General features: G+C 38.2%; 1 protein-coding gene across 4 annotated transcripts in view; it reads left to right on the top strand.

The window, feature by feature from the left end:
• Positions 1-19,365, top strand: part of PDK3 (pyruvate dehydrogenase kinase 3) — a 52,007-nt gene that overhangs the window by 9,833 nt on the left and 22,809 nt on the right. Inside the window, exons 1-4 of one of the 4 annotated variants that reach the window (XM_032681049.1) lie at positions 6,480-6,528; positions 7,358-7,394; positions 8,925-9,066; positions 16,281-16,352. In XM_032681049.1, the coding sequence (XP_032536940.1) occupies positions 8,957-9,066; positions 16,281-16,352 (182 nt within the window). In that variant the 5' untranslated portion in view covers positions 6,480-6,528; positions 7,358-7,394; positions 8,925-8,956. Of the gene's footprint in view, positions 1-6,479; positions 6,529-7,357; positions 7,395-8,924; positions 9,067-16,280; positions 16,353-19,365 lie in introns of those variants that run through there. The other 3 variants (XM_032681048.1, XM_032681050.1, XM_032681047.1) reach the window with 3 other exon arrangements.

Below are 19,365 nucleotides of genomic sequence, written 5' to 3'. Positions count from 1 at the left end.
TGAAGAGGGTTGTTTTCTTTTTTTCGGTTAGTTGGTTGTTTTAGAAGCTCCTTGTGCCTGGTTAGGGAGGGAGTCTTTGGGTTCCAGAGATAGCTCTAAGATCAAGAACCTGATCTGGGCCATCTCTGTCTGTCATTTGCTGTGAGGATTGCCTGCAATTCGGTGAGACAAAGCTTTGCTGCTAAAATGATTCATCTGACTTTCAGCCTACTCCCAAATCACTCAAAGGAAAGACAGCGTAGGGCCTGTGTGTCTAAAAATAATACAGCCTGTGGGTAATCGGTTGAGTGCCTCTGCATTAAACTTTATAGATACTTTGATTACTGTGTTGTGTCTTGACAAATGCATTAAAATACTCAGAAATTTATTTCATTAGATCTGAGTGATAAGCAGCTAAACACTAGTTTTAGATTAGGGAAGCTTATTTTAAAAGCTCATGCTTTCATTTGGATTGTTCTGTATAATAATATGTTGTGCTGGTTTCCAGCTTTGACCAGTGGTTATGTGATAATCTGTTCCTCTTGAGAGAGACAGACATATGTCTTCCCTCGAGTCCTTTCTATGACAGGAAGGCTGTGGCTTTAAGAGTTAAAATTAATGATTAGAGTTTGACTAAGACTTTGATAGATCTGCAGTGTGTTGTGCATCTGTTAATTCCTTCTGTTTATCTGTTCCAGTTCAGCAGTAAGTTAAGCTGCTTTCTGGCACAGTCGGTTTCATTTAGAGGACAGGTTACTTGAAAGAGTCTTACTGGAGTTCACAAGTTATATATCCTAACTTATTACATTATTATTATTGCATTCTTTATTATTAAATTAGTGTACAGCTAATGTAATAATAAATGTAAGGTCTCAGTCCATGTTTAGCTGTCCAGCTGTGCTAAGGACAAGTTGCTGACATTTTGTTCTTAACCTGCATTTACATGAAAACATGAACCGACTTTCTCTTGATGTCACTGGTGTTCTTTAATATGGGCAGAGTAATTAATAGACATAAGGTATAAACTGGCTCACTCTTACAGAGATCTTGGAGATAAGTATTTTTTTCTGTTACAAATTCAAGAGCGATTATTCTTATTTTTAAACTTCTTAAGTTCAAAAGTCTAGACCTCGATTATGAGTGGGATTTGATCTACTCATTTAGACAACAGAATATAGGCTAACGCATTTTCTTGAGTGAGTGGTATATTGAGATTTTCCTTTGGAGTAGAAAGTAAGTGTTGAAGTTTCCCTGGCAGTCAAAGAGTCCTTGAATCTGTTGTTATTTGAATCACATAAATATGAAATGGTTTCTTAAGCTCTACTATTTCAGTACTCCAGCTCTGGATTTATCCATATGCTGTTTCAAATGACTGTTGGAAAGTTTAACTGCAAAGCTAACTAGTATGTGAGCTTGCCAGTTTGGACTGTACTTAGCAATGAAATGACACAGTGGAAATGTGGAAATCAATGGTTGCACAGTGTTAACAGCTGGGTTCTCATCTCTGAACATAAATCATGTAAATTGAGAAGACTTGAGCACCTCGCAGTGTGCCTTCTCCATAGCCTGCAAAGGCCCAACTAGTCATGGGAACTGGGCTGAAGAAGGGAAGGAAAATGTGGGAAAGTTTACTTGCAGACTTCAGTTCCTCTGGCTTTACCTGATTTTCTGGCAGCAGTTGTTTAACAGACCTTAATTGTTCAGATTTCATAAAAGTGATAAGTTTATTATAGTTCAGTAAAATCTAAAAAAAAAAAAATTTTGTCCTTAATTCTTCAAGTTTCATTTTTTGAAACTTCAGAGTTTCTCCAGTTTCCTTACTGATGTAGAATCAGTCTCTTAATATGCCAGTCATATGTGCAGAATGAAACCATGCCCTTAAAACAGGGCATTTGCATGAAACAATTGCAAGGGTTTATGGAAGTAGCCTTAGAGAGCTGTGATGGAACTTTGGCTGAAGCTTAGTTCTGAGATGTCCAAAAACAGGCTTAGTACCTGAGGGTAGTGTGGGACAGATCCTTGAATTTGTCCCTCTTCAGGCTCCCTGTGTCAGAACAGCTGTGTGGGCTGTGGTTGCTGTTCTGTAGAACAACGTGGTAGGTCCAGTTTTAAAATACAGATTTCTTAGATACAGCCTGTGGTAGAGAGGAAGGGTCGGCAGGATTCACCATCTCCAGTGATGTGTGTGTGTTCTTTTTCCCTCTGCTTCATCGTCTTTGTTGGGTTTTACAAAGCCGTCTTTTACCAAACAAACAAACCAACCAACCCTGTATGCTCTTTATGGGATTGGTATTTTTAGTGGTTGGTGAGATAAATACCTACAGAGTATGCTAAAAATGCCATTGTTTCTGTTGGGCAATAGGAATACTTTTGGAGTTGGGGTTGTTTTGCAAGGTTTTGTTTTGTAGCCACATTTATTGGGACTGTGCGAGCATAGCTTGTTTGTCTTTTAATAAATAGGCCATGCTCCTGAAATGGTGTGTAATCGCTGGAATTCAACAGTCTTTCATAAGTTCTGTTTTCCTAGCTTCAGCAGTAAGTTATTTATTTTAGCCTTTGCTCAGTCTGCTCTGATGCATAGATCTTTATGTGTATGCTTTTGAGGATTTCTGCATGTCACTGCTTCACTTGTTTTTGTTTTGTTTGCCTGTACAGGAGCTATAAAGTGTCCCAGAAGCTCAAGAGAGTAGGTATGGTCCATCACTCCTGCCTTCTTGTCTGTCTTCCTTTTGCCCTATCTAAAAGCAGTAGTAGTAGTTTCACAATGAAAGGCTTCTGATCTTGTTTTTATGGATTCTAAATGGAGTCTCTTGTCTCTGATGCACAACAGGTGGGACTTTGCTGCTTTTGAGTCTCGAAGTAATACAGTATCTAATGTCTCTGGCATTCCATACATGTTAATGGTGAGAACTAGACCTTGGAGTGCAGTGGAAAGACTAAAAGGAGCACTTAGTTTCTTCTTTTCCTGTCTCCTATGACAGATAAGTGTTAATATTCAGAAACTACTGATGCTTTTATGATGTGACCTTGGCAGCTCAGTAACTGCTGGGGATGTGACAGCCACATTAGGTTTTCGAAGTAGGTGACTTTGATCATCACTTGTGAAGGGCTGTTGCTGTAGTCTGTTCTCAAATGGGTATTCATGACTGTGGGAATCTGGCAGCTGAACCGAGAGCTTTGGAACCAGAGTTCATGGTCTCATACTGAGTTTCTGCGCTCTTCTGCAGCAAAATGGAGGTTTGTGTACAGCCTTCCATATGGAACTAATCCTTTTGTAATCTCAGTCTTGGACAGCACAGTATTGCTCTGGCCATTTGTAGAATTTGCCATAATTGAATCAGGTCGGCTGTATGTGTGTGAATGGCCTCTACACTGTTTGTGCCTCTTGTTGCAGGACCCAGAACAAAAGTTTTCTCTGAGTCCAACTTTCCAAGAGTTGCCTAATTTGTTTTTCGTTTCTTAGCACTGTGGGGTGAAATGTGAAAGAGAAAAATAGAGGAGATGAGTAAATGTTCAGAGAAGAGTTGAACTTCAGAGAGGAGAAAATAAAGTAGTAGGGAAAACTGTCTGACAGTAGAACTGTTTCCTGAGTTCCTTTGGATGGAAGGTCCACCAGTGATAATATTGATATATAACCCCGAAACATTCCGCTTCTTATCTTTTCCCCTCTGATGGTGTTACATTTAGAAGACCTAGTGCATTCAAACTTGCTTTTGTGACCCACATTACCTTAAAGGTTGTGAGTTGTGTTTTATTCATATATTTTTCTTAATTTTTTTCCCCCTCTGATACCTGTCTAACTGAATAATTGGCATGATTTATTTTTTGGTGGAAAGGTCTAACACTTTTTCATATCTAAGAAAATTAATTTAATATTTAATATTAAATATCACCTTGTGTATGAATTTTTTAATGACATTTGAACGTATTACTCTTATTGTAGTAAGTTTAACTACATTTTTCAGCTTAAACATGAGCAAGGGCAGTCAAATCATTCTTCAGATGTATCATACTTCACTGCATAAGCAAATCCATCATCATTTAGAGATATTCACTCTCTTGTAGGTGGTGACTGTTCCAAATGTAGCAGTGTTTGTACAGGTACCATTCCCACTGTATTATTATAAACCCTGGCTTGTTTCTGTCACGTGTAAGGCTGTTAGGTGGAAAGTTGTCCATAGAATATTCTTCACTGACCTTAGTTTGATGTAAAGTCCAGGAAATCACTGTTTGACTAATGTATCTTCTCATTTTCACTGAGTTTAAGGCTGTATCTGTTGTCAGTCCATTACACTGACTTGTTCTTAAACAAAAGAGTCTCAAGATTGGTCTCACAATCTGGTACTAGTTTTGACCTGACAATTTAGAAATCCCAAGAGTAGGTCATGAATGTGCTTTTCTATATGACTTTTGTATAGGGTGACTGATTAGCCCAGACAGGTAAGATGGTTCAGAAGGTTGAAGACAGTAGAAGGTTTATTAAACAGTCCTTTTTTTAAAGTCTTTTTAAAGACCTACTGTGGTGACACTTGACATTTCTTTCAGTTTTTGCACTAGGTATGCGTGCAATAGTAATAATTTGAAGATTACTTTCTTCACAAATATCTTGCTCTCTATTGCCATTTTTCTGTCAAAGTAGCTATTATTGTATAACCTAATTTATGCCATCTATGCTGTGTTTTTGCTAACTGTGACTTTCATCAGAGTTCCTACTTCTTGCTCACTTCTCTCCCTGTGCAAAATTGCACTGCCACCTTCTTGCAGGTGATTGATAAGACATTAGGTGATCTTTCTTCCTCTTTGGGTCATGAGACAATTAGGACCACAAAGAATATTAGGCAGTGTCCAGTGTAATCTCCATTTTGGAGACTGAATCAACTGGCTTAATGTAATTTTAGTCAGATATTTACCTTCGCTAGTAAAAGAGTTGGCTAAAAATAAGAGCAGGTTGCTGTCTTTCACAATGTTTACCATCAAGGAGCTTCTGCAACTTATTCTGACTTGAATATTCTGCAGTTTGAGTCTAATAGTTGGTTGGCTCTTGTTGGACAAGGTTGCTGCTGCCTTCTCTGTAGGGAATGGTAAGGCTTTGAAGAGTGTTACTGTATCCTTGATATATTTATTCTTAGGTCAGTCCAATCAGAATGATTCATTCCTGTGTCCCAGACTGTTTTACTGTTGTTGTTGTCTGGATTTCTGCTTGGTCCATCTACATTCTGGAAGATACTTGGAAATTGATGTAATATACCAGTAAAGTTGGATGTTTTGGGTGTTTTTCTTTTATCCTCAGGTCAAATTCTGGATTTAAGTTGCACATGGCATAGATACGATCTGGGAGTTTTTAAATCAGCTTGGAATTATAACCTCTTCTCATTGAAGATAATCTAGCCTCTTGACCCTGAACTAAAACCTAATCTCTTAGAAAACATAGTTCCTTTATAAGGTTATTTTCTACAGTGAAGAGTAGTACGGGGCTGCTTTGCTCCCTGCAGTAGAGCAGGTCTGTAACAAAGGGGTCATATTCCATATGGTTTGTTCTTTGTCTTGCCCTGATGTGATGCTCTTCATTGAAGGAAACTTGTTTCAATGCCTGACTTAAGAAATTGGTCTGCAAAATTTTTCCACTTAAAGCCACAAAACTGAATTATCGTTCAATCAAAATCAAGCATTGCTGTTTTACAGACATTGGGAAACACATGTGTTGATAGTATGTGTAAAATTGTGAAACCAGTATATCATGTGATGTCTTGCTTTCCTTTTTTCTTGGCTTTCTTGGTAAGAAGTGTTTCACTTTGAGTCTTCAAATATTTTCATTTTCAGTTTTTTGAAAGCATGCTTTTAAAGAGTTTGGAAAGAAAGCTAAATACAGCCCTTGATGCCTGGTACAATGTAGTTTGCACTAGGGTATAAGATGAATTTGATTTCATACCAAGGTGAGCGGGTCATTGTTTTATATATTGTAGTATTGAGTAACTTCTTGAGGGCTGCAGCATAAATCAAGGAGAGATAATTCACAAATTTAACTTACACTTTAACCCCGAGAGAGTGACTTCAAATTCCCTTGAATTGAAACTGTTAGATTTAAACTGGCTTTAGCCTGTGGTGTTTAAGACAAAAGCCTGGTTCTGGCAATGCTTATTGACTCAGCTGGAGTCATAACAAAATCAAGAAAGAATGCTGTATATTTTGAAAAAGGTGGAACTAATAGCACAGATAAAGCCAACTTCTGAAAAAAATTTGTCTGACTGTAGGCTAAACCTACTAAAGTCTCATTGCAGCTTATTAGAATGCTATTTCTGGAAATATCTTTAAAACTTAGATGAACTTTATCATACATACAACTATCATATAATTTATCAGGCCTGTGTATGATAAATTATATTAAGAAAATACTTAACTTCTAGACTTAGGAGGTTTCTTTACTTAGCAGGATGTTACTCGTTTTCGTGGAAGTGGTTGTACAGTTGTTGCTGTGAGGAACAGCAGCTGTTAGGACACAGTTTGCTTTTGCTTTGGAAGTTGGAGGATCTCTAATTACTGCTGATCCTGGTGAGTAGCCATTCTCTCTTCCCAGGCAAGTGCTGTCTGGCAGGCAGGTAGCTGACCTTATGTTAGTAGCTGAAGCAACCCTGCCTGCAGCTGAGCAGATGATGCATTGACCACGTGCTCCAAACCAAAAAGATGAACTGAAGTTACGCTAAAGGAAACTTGCAAGTTAGGAAGGGTTTGACCAGAGCTTCCTTTCCTTTCCCTGCACTGAGCGTGCAAAGGGACCCCAAAGGGCTCTGTACCTAAAATGTAGCAGTACAACAGGGCAAGGCAACTCCTTAAAAAGAGACAGTTTAAATCTGCTGGAGTGAGACAGATTGAATAGAGATGTGCCCTGGCTTGGGGAAGGAGAGGAAGTGGGTCCCTTCTACCAGTCCTGCTTTGCAGTAGCAGCTTTTGTTGTCTCCTTGCACAAACCTGGGGACTGTGTCTGTGACGGGCCCCCACGACCTTTCACAGACCTGCAGCAGCTGAGAGTCCTTTACTGTCTGGGCTGTCTTTCATTCCTTTTGCTTTTTATTGCCCAGAAAATAACAGAACTTGCTCTCAGTCACTGTTGGGAAGAAGCAGTTGTTGTCTTTGTTCCGAGGGGTTTTCCAGCTCAGAGGATATAGGGTGAGCTAGTCAGTCTTTCCTGCTGTCCAGCCACAGTCTTGAAAGACCTACTGTATGCTTATACAGTGACTTGTGGACAGACAAGCGTCTGTCCTCTATTAGTATCTCTATTAGTATTAATATCTCACTTACTTGAAGGATTGAACTCTGAAATCATTACTGTACTTTACAGAAAACAACGTAATGTCTTGTTTCCTTTGTCTAATTTTGACAGCATGTGCGTGTCTGTAATTGGAGATGTGAGAAAGAGAGTAAGTAAAATAAGTCCAGATGTTTGCTGGAAGAACTATAATAGAATTGCTGACACTAACAGAATTTAATGATCCACTGATTGAAGATACCTAAATGAGCAAGAAAAAAAATGAAACCATAATCCTTCCTGCATATTCCTCAAGCTTGTGTTAGGGTTTGGGAACTAATCTGTCAATGCACATTACCTATGATAAGAAAGTGAAAACTGTGATTATAATGGCACTGCCTTAAAAAGTATCACTTTGATTGTGCTGGTTGCATTGTACTTGAGTATTTCAAATTGCGAATCTCAGTGATTATGTGCCTGGCAGTGCTTTTAACACTTTCTGGTTTGCTTGAACATAATTTATGGCTCTTCCATTCACTCACAAATTGTGCAGGCAGTTGAACTGGTTATCATCACAAAAGGCATTTGCTGTCTTTTTAGATGAAAGCAGAATACTGACTGTTCATTACAAGTAAAACATGGATTTTTATTTATTTTATTTTTTTTATTTTTATTTACTTGGACTCTTTGGAAATTAGGTATGATGGAGACTTCCTCCACTTGTGAAATGCTGCAAAATACGAAAAACTGTCAAGTCAGGTCTGGTCCCCCATGTGAACTACTGGGGCAAGTGTCTTAACATCTCTCGCTTTTAAATATTTGTAGTTAAAATTTTATATGTATCTTTAGTAACTAATTTAGCTTAAGATTGCTCTTAGTCATGTCTTTTGGTTTGTGTAGGGTGGCTTCAGAGAATTATCACTATTTTAACTAGGTCTCCAGGGAAGTATTGTTACTTTGCTGGATCCATTTATTTACTTTCTGACTGTTTTGGATTTTTATGCATATATATATATATACACACATTATTTTCAAAATACTGTACTGGATAAAAATCTGTTTAAAAAGTGAGAGTCAAAGATAATCTCAGCTGCTGCTTTTCCGAATGGGAATGTGGTGATGAGTACTGCACATTCCTTTCAGGTTGCTGGTGAGAATTTTGTAGGCTAGACCTAGGAGGGCTGTGACCTTTGCTGCTCCCTCCAGGTGCTGCTCAAATGTTTAAGTACTTAGTAAGTTTGAAGAACTTGTGACAGATGTGAAATGTCATTGAACTGTTGTCATGCTGCTTTGTCTTTTGTTTTCACTCCTTACCCGCAGTTATGTGTGCAGTATTCACTTTTTAAAAGCTCACTGTAGTATAAAAGTTGTACTGATAAAAGTTAGTATTTTGGGGTCTTATTTCCAGCTAATATCAAATATTTGATATTTGATGAATTTTATCTCTAGGATGAGAGATTTTTGTTTATAGGAGAGAAGATGAGATGATGTGAAATGAGGAAAAATGTCAGACAAAAATGGTTACCCTCTAGGAAGGTAAAAGTTTAATATACGTCTTGGGAGTGAGAGGGAAGTGAAGGTGAGCACTGAAATAGTTTTAAAACTGTATTTAGTTTCACAAGTTTTTTTTAAATCTTCTAGCACTGGGAAGTCTGAACTTTGATCTGCTGCAATGGGCATCTGTTTTTCCTTCCTCTGACAGGTCGTGACAATGCCTGTGAGAAGACGTCATACATGTTTCTGCGGAAGGAACTCCCTGTGCGACTGGCAAACACCATGAGAGAAGTCAATTTGTTGCCTGATAACTTACTTAACAGGCCTTCAGTTGGGCTAGTACAGAGCTGGTAAGTTTAGGAAAAGTGCATTGAAAAATGATTGTAAAACTAACATTGTGTGTTGCTCTGCTTGCAACAAGATTGAATTGTTCTGAATCTGTTTTCTGCCTTGAATTGTTGATAGTGTATGTGTCTTGTCAAATGAAGTTTCATTTTCTTCTGTCTAATGTTAAGTAAATACTCTAATATGGATCTTAGGTAATAATTTGTAAGTTAGTCTTGTAAGTCAATAAAAGCATACTCTTGTCTCCCAGGTAATCAGAATGAATCAATAACTTGAAGAGCAAGGTTTTTAAACATTCCTTACTGTATTGCACTCATGACTTGAAATAGCTCCTTCTTTCTCCTTATTCTTCCTTTGTCAAAAATGGTGAGAGAAAATTTAAACCTCCTGTTCTTCTCATTTCTAAATCTTTAGAAACATAACCTGCTATTCAGTGGAAGTTATGGAATGGGTCAGAAATCTGATGTCATCCAGTCAACAACATTCTCTGTTGTAGTAACTAGTGTAGATCCAAAGTGATTCAAAGTCCTGTCATCTTTTCCACAGTAATTAATTTCTAGCCTACTTACATGTTCAGTGAGGATTGGAGACTCCTGCCTTGTATGTACTAAGCTCTAAAAAACTGTTGTTCATGGGGCATTTATTGTCTCTTTATCTACAAATACTTGATCCAAAATATCTCCGCAGTATACAACAGACTTCCCTTTGTGAATAGCAGCTTATTCTACTACAGCAGCAGCTAATGTAGCTTGTGTTAAATTCAGTCATAACCCTTGAGCCAAGAGCTTCCGTGCTGGCTGTACATTGACTACTGGGTTGGGTTTCTTATTTATCAGACTTCAGACTTAGAAAATATAAATTAGGATATGTGGTATTGTGTTTGTCTGTGAAAGGTAATACTATCTGTCTGGATGACCACTTTGGAAATAGAGATTAAGTGCTTCAAATAAGTGTAAATGCTCTGGAGCCACACAATAATAATCATTTTGTGGTTAAGTGGCAGCTTGCAAGGTTCGAAGCCTTTTATCATCTTCCTGATGTCTTTGGCAGTTGTTATGCCAAATAGGAAAGAATGGATAATATGTAGGCCTTCTGGGTTTTTCTAATCTGGATGACTTGTGAAGCTGTCTTTAGTGAAATGTTGACAGATCAGTGAATGAAGAAGAGGAAATAATTTTTCTGTAGTGACTCTACTGCATAATTCTTCTAGTCCAAATATCTGTGCTGTGGCATAAGCTTCTGCCCTGCTAATGCAGACCAAACAACATTTGGATCACTTCTGGCAAAGGAACTGAATGGGTTTTTGGAGTGGATGCCCCCTTCAGAATTTTTGTTTGAGATTTGAGGACTCGTGTTGATTTCTATGGCCACAATACAGTACTGATTAAAAAAGGAGGAAAAACCCAGTATCAAGTGTTCTATGATAATGTGATTTGCAGAATCACAGCTGTAGACCAATAGTTAATTTAATGGGCTAAAATATCCGACCCAGAGATGAAAGTTTGAAATAAAAATGTTTTCCATAATGATCTTCTAATTTGGATCCACAGTTAACTAACAGTTTTTGTGAAAAGGAGTATCTTCACTGAGATGAGGAAGAATATTTTTGATCTGATGTCAGAATTATCAAAAACAGTTGTAGCATCTTTTTTCCTGATGTAGACTTTAAAGATCATAGTTCTTATTTTTCTATTCAGAGGTTTTTACTTGCTTTATTAAACATTTACCTGTAGTTTGTAAGTCCAGGTGATGAACCTTGGTCAAAATTAATCCTTTAAGTTTTATTTTGGTCTTTATAGAAGCTAAAGAGTTTTACAAACTTCAGTGTGAGTGACCTTGAGTATTATGCAGCTATGCTGATGGCAGGTTTTGAAATGTATTTATAGATTCTTAACCTAAAGCTTAGACATACCGAGAGGGAGAGAGAGAGAGAGATTCCTGAATTTTATGCAGCAGAGTAAGTAAATATAAATTTAGCTGTTCAGCTGTTTTGTGAACTTTTAAAATTAAAAAACCTTGTCTTAATGCGCTTCAAAAACACTGCAAGAAAGTTTTTTTTTTTTTTCAGGTCAGGTTTCATGATCCTTTGGTTTTGCTATGCCATAGGTTGAGGAAGCTTGGCAGTTTATTAATATGCAAACAAAAATATGATGTACATTTGCCACAAGTGAGCAAGAACATTTAATGCATTCACTTTAACATGTTTATTTGCTAATTTTCAGTAATTTATGTAGTCACAAGCATATTTATGATTTTTTTCTGCTACCACTTCACACCAGAAATCTTTTTTATGTGCTTTTGGTGAGACTCCAAATAAACTGGAGCTTTAAAATTTGAGTTCCCAGTCTATTCCTTAATGTCAGCATGCCAGAAAATGATACCAGAAAGTCCTAATCTTTAAAGTGGGTTTTATTGGACTTTTAAATTAAATAGGCTCTGTAAATAGATGGAACTTAGTTTCAGTGGAATCAGAAAGCAAGTTAACCCTGCCTACAGTACAGCATGGATCCTTTCCTATCAATCCTCTCTCCATCCAGGCATCAAACATTCTGGATTGTGTGAATTTCCTTGGCCTTTATGGTTCCCTTGGGAAGCCACCTCATTTTGTCAGTTCTGAGAATATGCTCCCTGCTTCAGGCAATCCCTGTTCCCTCGGTTCTCTAATCCATCCATCTCCATGGCCGTGCTGGAGGCACTTTGCTTCCTGTGCCGTGCTCCTTGACTGCGCTTCCCTGCCTGACAGAATTTACAGCTGATTGCCCGATTGCTCCCAGGAAAGGTGCACTGTTCAGTTTTTTTCTCCTTCCTTTCTGGGTTCCTCAGCCTGATGTGTGCAGCACTGAGGAGTGGCGAGTCCGCTGTCCTTCCTCTGTGCTGGTCAGTCGTGTTTTCAGGAATGGAGCTGGCATTACCCCGAGAGTGAACTGTGAACAAACCAAAAATAACGGGTTTGTGTTTCAGTCTGTGCGAAGGTAAAACATGAGCTCTGTCTCAGTTTGAGTTTATAACTCTGTTTATGTGTATCTTTTGTGTGGATAGCAAGGGAAGGAATAAACTGAATCCAGATAAAAACACAGTTAATATGTCCTGGCTGTGAACTGTGATGGTTCCAAAATAGCAGGCAGGTCAGCAATCAGCACCTTGTCAGTTCTTCAGAATTAATGAGCAACTTCCTAGTTCCAAAGAAGTGGGCCTTTTTTAGGCACTCTAGCTGAAGTGCACTGCAGGTAGGATATTGAACACTTGGCACAATTGTGTAATAAAGGATATGGTCACTAATGTGATGTGACGAGGGGAAATAGTTACAATAAAACCTTAAAATGGATAAGGTCAGAGCTTGTAGAATATCTAAAGTAAATGTGAGGTTTGTGCAATGTGTTACTCAGTCATATGTAAAATTCCCATTTTATTTAACCCTGGCCAAATTTCTCTATTTTTCTTTAGCACTTTTCCTTAGAAGATGCTATACATTTCTATTTATCTCTTGGGAAAGAGCCATTAGAGAAATAAGTACAATTTGGGGATTAATAATTGTTTCTTTCTCTGTTTTCTACATTGAGACTATATTAACAAGATTGTGTTACCATGGAGATTTGTTTTATCTTTTTAGTGCTTTGGTATTAGAGTGATTCTACAGGAATATCTTAGTGAAATACACATCAAGGAAAAAAGCAAAAGTATCTTGTATGACTTAAAAAAGAAAAGAAAATCCAAAGTTAACATTATGGGCATTTACAGTGCTTTCATATATGAAGTGTGCCATTCTAAAATTACTGCAGTTGGCAGACTAACAAGAATTCAATCTACCTGGCAGTAATTAAGAAAAGAACAAGGCTAAAGGGTGCTTGAAACCAAAGAGCTTGTCCGATGAATTGCAGTGAATTCTGATAAAAAATTAAACACCAGAAAGACAACAGATTTGAAGGGCATTGGCTTTGATTTTTTCTTTTGATGACTCACTAAAGACAGCAAAATATAACTGACGTTCCCTTTTTTTCATATGTGCTGGGATTTTTTTTGGTAGATGTGTGTCTTGTATAGTTGTATTGATTTACTAATGATACAGCAAGTCATGCATTATTCCAGTACTTTTCTCCTTTTTTCTTTCTGGCTGGTAATTTTATGTGAATTATGGTTAAACATCACAAGGTCTTGATTTTCATTGCTTGATAAATGAGGGTGGTAACTATAGGATTTATTCCTATCTGCACCCACAATTCAAATCAAAAGCAAATGCAAGGAAATAGATGGATTTTATGAAAGGGGAATTACCTTTTCCACACACTGTTACAGGAATTAACTGTGTTGCTGACTGCTCACCTTTTGGCAGAGTGTAATGGTGGTGGTGGTTAGGACAATGCTGTGAATTACTTAATCCTAACCAGAGTCATGAATTTCCTTTTAAACATATTTTTGCTTCATTTCTTTAATTTTGAGGTGTTTGGGAGGGAGTGTGGGGGGGGGCTGAATTTGATGTACAAACTGGAGATCACACCTGTATAAAAGAAGAAGATGTACTGCATTTGCAGTTCTAAGTTTTTATTGAGAGACTTGAGATAATGCACAGGGTATTACAGTATCCCAGACTGGGTGACATATAATGGTAGGCATTGGGCAGTGGGTTGGATTTGTTTGACATAAGGTTACCTTTTCCTAGCTTTGTTTAGTCAAGGGCTTGGAAGAAATTTGAGTAACTTAGATTTGAAGTGAACCTCTTCTCTGAGCTAGTCCCTCTGACTGGCTGGATGCAGTGCTTTTACTAGTGAACTTCTAAGGTAGTATTCATTGACTTTAGAATCAGAAAGAGACATCTAAATGTTGTTAACCCTAAAGGAAAAACATTGCTTGTTTTCATACATTCTCCATCATCACAGAGGTTAAAGAGTAGTTACTTCAGCACATTTATAAATTTCCTTAGAACATTTAGTTAGTGTAATTTTCTTTTGTTTCAGAATTCCTCACTGGTGCTATGTTGAGCCTGCAGCGTAATGACCCCAGAAGGTATTTGGCTGCTGGTTGCACTGAAGGCTGGTGACCATGTTTGGCAGCTTTTTTGTGCTTGAGACCTGCTTTAGTCTTTTTCTGACTGAAACTGTTCTCTGCACAATTACGTCCTGCATTAGATGAGAGAAACACTTGGCTTGCCCCTGCCCGACATCCTAGTAATGCTGATCCTTCAGCACAGGAATAATGATGGCTAATTATTCCAGAGGCTGCAGTCTAATTAGGATCAAAGTCCCAGTAAGCGAACAGAGAGTATGAATCTCAATGCAACTTGTAGCAGTAATGATAGGCAACCAGTCCAACCCACACAGCACAAAAATCGGGTGTGAGCTACCTTGAGTACCAGCAGCATTCATTGCTGTTTTATCCATGGTGTCAGCACAGGGCTGCTGATGTTGGAGATTTCTGGTAGGAGGTCTGTAGTAACCTGCTGTGTTGCTTCTCAAATGTGTTGGTGTCCTTCAGAAACAGGACTTTGATAATATTATCAAAGTTCGGGGTTGAAGAACATTTACCTCTTTGGAGTGAGGATGATCATAATTTGTCCATGGTTGCAGGTCGAGCAGCTGAGTTCAGAGAGTGTGATGGTGGTTGTAAACTGGTGCCATCTCTTAGCAGCATAAAGGAACACATTATAAAATAAGCAGTACTAGAGGTATCACCTAGTTGCCTAACTTGTAAGTGGCAAACATTTGGGGGATTTCTGTAATCATTTGTGATGACTGAAGGAGTGCACAAACGCACTGAGGGACAGGAATTGGTGTTGCTCTGCTGACTGTTGTTGAAAATGTCAGTCTCCCTACGGAATGTCACTCTCCCTGAGGAATGTCAAAGTGACCTGTGGTTGCAACTTGAAATGGGAGTGGAGTAAGCAGCAGGTGGTTCTGGAGAGAGTCACGTAAACAACAATGCTGACTCTGCTGTAGCTTGAAGATGTAGGGTGAAGTTCAATAGCCTCATTAAGCTGGTCTTAACACAGAACTGGTACCAAAAGAGCTTATGCATAGGCCATTCTGTTGAGCCGATCTGATCTACTGAGTTGCTACTGCTGAAAGGGGAAAGCATTGATCAATGCTTTGCTTGGTCACTTGTTTTGCTTTTTCCCTCTGTAGGCTCTTGTGCTGTACCTTTAGCTGTTTAGACCTTCCAGTGAGTTGTTTTCATGTGTGACAGAGGTGTGTTTGGTTTTTTTAAACAGTCTGTTTCAGCATTGGAGGGAGTTACAGCTGTTGACAGGCACATATGATTAGTGTTGATATTGTAGTGTAAGGAGCAAAGGGAGGGCAAAAGGAGTGGAATGACAGCTCCTTCTGGTGACTTTAAACCCTACCTTTTGTGTGTGTTGTTGATACCTTTTGTGAGTTACTTCAAGAAACAGCTCCAATTCTGTAGTCTTTAAAGCTGTATCTGTACTGCTAAATGAACGTACCCCAGGGGGGATAGGAGATACCTGGTCCTGAGGCCCAGTGATGTGAGGTGGCAGCATCTTGGGCTGCTCTTGGGCTGGTGTCCTGCAGAGCAGGCTGGCCGTGTTCACGCTGAGTGGTTCTTTGCCTTAAATCTTCTTTGGGTCCTCTGTGGTATCTCTGTGGCTTTAAGCCTCAGTTAATCTCCTGTGAGCCGACTGTCTGGACTGGAGGGAGCTGTGTTGTGTAAGGTGTTTCTGTGAAAGTGAGGGTTGTGTCACATGGCCTGCGATACAGTGTGAGGACATGTGGGAGCATGTGGATGGGTGTGCTCTCCTGGAGAACTGTGGTAGGACCAGCTTGGTGCACTCCTGTTAGTGTGGCTTTTGGGGAGTGCTCCCTTGAGTTTTATTTTGGAAGGAAAAGTGGATTGCTCTCATGGGAGCGTGGGAAGAAACTTAACATCTGTAAAGAGTGCATGAGCAGGAAAATCAGGGACAAACTAGGTGTCTGAAATTACAGACCTATCAGTGGAGAGGTTTTGCTCCTGTTAACTTCAACTGGATTTATATAGCAGTTTTCCTGAATTGCGGACTGTAAGGTCATAAGTAATACTTTTTAACTCAATATAATATATTGTAGTTGCTTTCTTTCCCTTTGTTGCAGCATCCCACTTAATTTTAGCCTTTGCAGAGAACTTTGTATTATGCTTCTGTTGTTTTAGGTGACACTGTAGTCTTAAAATTAAAGAAATTCCAAAAGTATTTTAGGTTTAAGTATTTTAACTTTCTCATTTTTGTTTATTTCAGGTACATGCAGAGTTTCCTTGAGCTTCTAGAGTATGAAAATAAAAGTCCTGAGGATCCTCATGTCCTGGATGAGTGAGTAATTTGTTTTCTTATGACAATCCATTTAAAATAATCTATCTGAAATAGCAGGTGGTTTTGTACTGTGGGATAACAATTACCTTATTTGTAAGGTAGACTTTGTATGGCAAAAGCCAGAATTGTAATCTGGAGTAGAATGTAGTGCTTTTGAACAGTATGTTTTGCATTCATGCAGTCTGGTAGGTTAAAAAATGGCAAAAATGCTCTCTCCAGGGCTGTGTTGAGAAGACAACAGGGATGTCAGACTATACTTGTGTATCAAATACTTACGACTAAAATGTCGTTTTAGTATACATTAAGCTTAGTACTCTGTTATGTATAATGTAAATTAGCACATTAATAGTTTTATTTTTTTCAGTTTGAAGTCGTTCAATGTGTCATTGTTTTTATCTAAAAGCTTTTTTAATGGACTTCAATTAGTGATGTTCACCTATCTCATTGAATAACATTACTGGGGAAGAAAGGAAAGCTTAGCTAATTCTCTTTATCAACAAAATTATATTAAAATTGCCATTATTATGTTTCCTTGAAATGTCTAAGCATAAACGAGAAAAGAACCCACATGTGAGTTCCTTCAGCAGGTGCAACGTGTGCATCAGAGACTTGAGAACAAAACAACCAAAACATACACAGATGCCCAACACTAAGGTCTGTGGTTACCCTGTACCATGGGGCAGCCAGCTTTGTTTCAGGATATTACTTCTTGCAGGTTTTTTGTTCCATTAATTAGCTTTCTTAGGGTAGCTTGTCGTTTAAACTTGAATTTCTTTTTTAAGTTCTGAAATTTTGCCTGATCAAGCAGTGCTTTATAGAGAGTGTTTCATAAAACACTCTCTTGCTCTGTTTGTGCAAGATGTGACCTGTGCTGTGCAGAAATGGTGTTTTGCCTTTAGTTAGCTTCAGATATGTTGACTGCCACGTTACATTAGGCTAAATAAGGGCTTTGGTAGATAGTGCATTTCAGATGTTATGCTCTTTTGGTTGTGGGCCTGTTATCTGAGATCTTTATCCTTTATTTTTTTTGTGTGAAGCAATACATTCAGGAGCTCCTCAAGCACATGAGTACAAAGCTACCTGCATGGCAGAACTGCAGAAGGAACCAAAAGGATTATAGACTGACTGATGAATTGTAGTGCTGGTGAAAAAGGGAAAGTAACTATTTTCTCAGTGAGAGTCCAAAGCTGGAATCCTGTCTTCAGTTCTGGGTGTTACCTATGAAGAATTTAAAACAGTCCTGGACAGTACTGGTATGAAAGGAGCAAGAAATAGAGACTTGGGTAGTTCCACCTCTGAATAATGTTGAAGCTGTTTGTTTAGGCTGGCAGACAAAAGAGATTGAAGTGGAGACACTGGAAGTCTGTGTGCCAAAAAAAGTGACTGTAATAAAGGATCATTGGTTGCTCTAACTGAAGAGCTGGAGAACTGAAAAATGGCTTATTTTTGTTGAAGTTGAGATTAGGCACAGGGCAAAAAGTAAAATCTGTAATATTAATGAGAACAGACTGAAGGCTGTAGAGCATCCCATTTTAAAAACTTCGATGAATAAATTGGATAGCTTTCAGTGATGTTCTAGTCATGCTTAATCTGTAGAGGATAAATAGATAAACTTTTTACTGCCTCTAGCTGTGACGTTTTGTGATTCTGTATTTATACCCTGTTGGCTGATGATACAAGAATTTCTATTTGTGACTGGTTTATCAGCAAGCTTTCCTTTGAGTGGGATTAAGGTACCAGAATTTAGGTGTCCATTGCACTTTGAGGTGGCATAAGCTGTCCTAGGCATGTTATGTTGCTTCTGGAACCATGTTAGGTGTTCTGCAGTTAGGTAGCTGAATTTCAGCTTTTTTTGGACTTCAGCAGTTCAACACATATATTGCTTATCAAGGTTAATGAGTAGTTCTTGTGGAGATCTATTTTTAGAGTCTGTTCACAATTATCACATGAATTATCTGATTCTGCCATATGGATATGGCATTCTTGATATTGTTTCATGGCAACTGGAAATATTGTTTGCAATGCTCTATATTAGCATGAAAGAACAAATATTTCATAATGAACCAAATATTTACACATTCAGTATAAATGCTTCTTAAAAGCTTTGAAATCTTGCAATTCTCTGTAATTAAGTACATAAAATAAGGATGCTAGGAATTTATTGCTACCTATTGGGGTGAAGTCCAGCTAGGGACTTAGACAGTAAGAGTCGTCTCTTATACTGAATTTGGCCTGTGAAAAGAGATGAAAAATGCAGATTTATTCTTTTTGACAGTATTGGATAGGTTACCTAAGATTAGAAAGTTAGATTTTACGTTCCTGCTCTTGATATGTCATCTCTTCCAAACTTTCTAAAGGCTATACCATTTAACTGGATATTGAGCTGTAGTTAGCAGTTTTGAAATATTCTTTGCAAACTGTGTCTTTCAGAAATACTCTTAACTATGTCCATATTTATCTTGTAATAATCCACAGATAAATATAACAGATTTCTCAAGTCTTGTGTCAGTATTTCATGTTGCTGCTATCTAGCCCTGTCCTACTTTTGTGTTATAGTCAGAAGAGTATCAGTATGGTCAGAAAGTATCAGGAACAGTAGCAGTTAATGAGCTTCTTTTCAGTGGGGAAAGAACTCATCCCTGAGTTCATTTAGTTTACAGAAAGGTTTGCTGTTCTTTTGTAATGGCATGTATCATTTAATATAAAATTTGAACCATTATCTGGGACTTCATGGCGGTGTGTTTAGGGATGCATACATAGAAATAGTTCAACCAGAATGGTTTGCTCAAAGAAAAACCTGGAAGTTTGTGAGGTATGCCCAGTCCTTTGAAACAAAGCCCTTATTGTCTGGGCACTATCTGCAGTGTATCTCTCAGTACTTTGCATGTAGTAGCCTATAAAGAGGGGCTGGAGCAGGCTTCATCTCCTGGTTCCTCTCAGCTGTGCTGTTCCTACATGGAGCACGCTGTAGGAGAGCACATTTTACATATTAATATTATGTATTGTTATGTTA

Source organism: Chiroxiphia lanceolata, chromosome 2, assembly GCF_009829145.1.
Source record: "Chiroxiphia lanceolata isolate bChiLan1 chromosome 2, bChiLan1.pri, whole genome shotgun sequence".
Lineage (NCBI taxonomy): Eukaryota > Metazoa > Chordata > Aves > Passeriformes > Pipridae > Chiroxiphia > Chiroxiphia lanceolata.
This window is presented reverse-complemented; position numbering and strand designations above follow the sequence as displayed.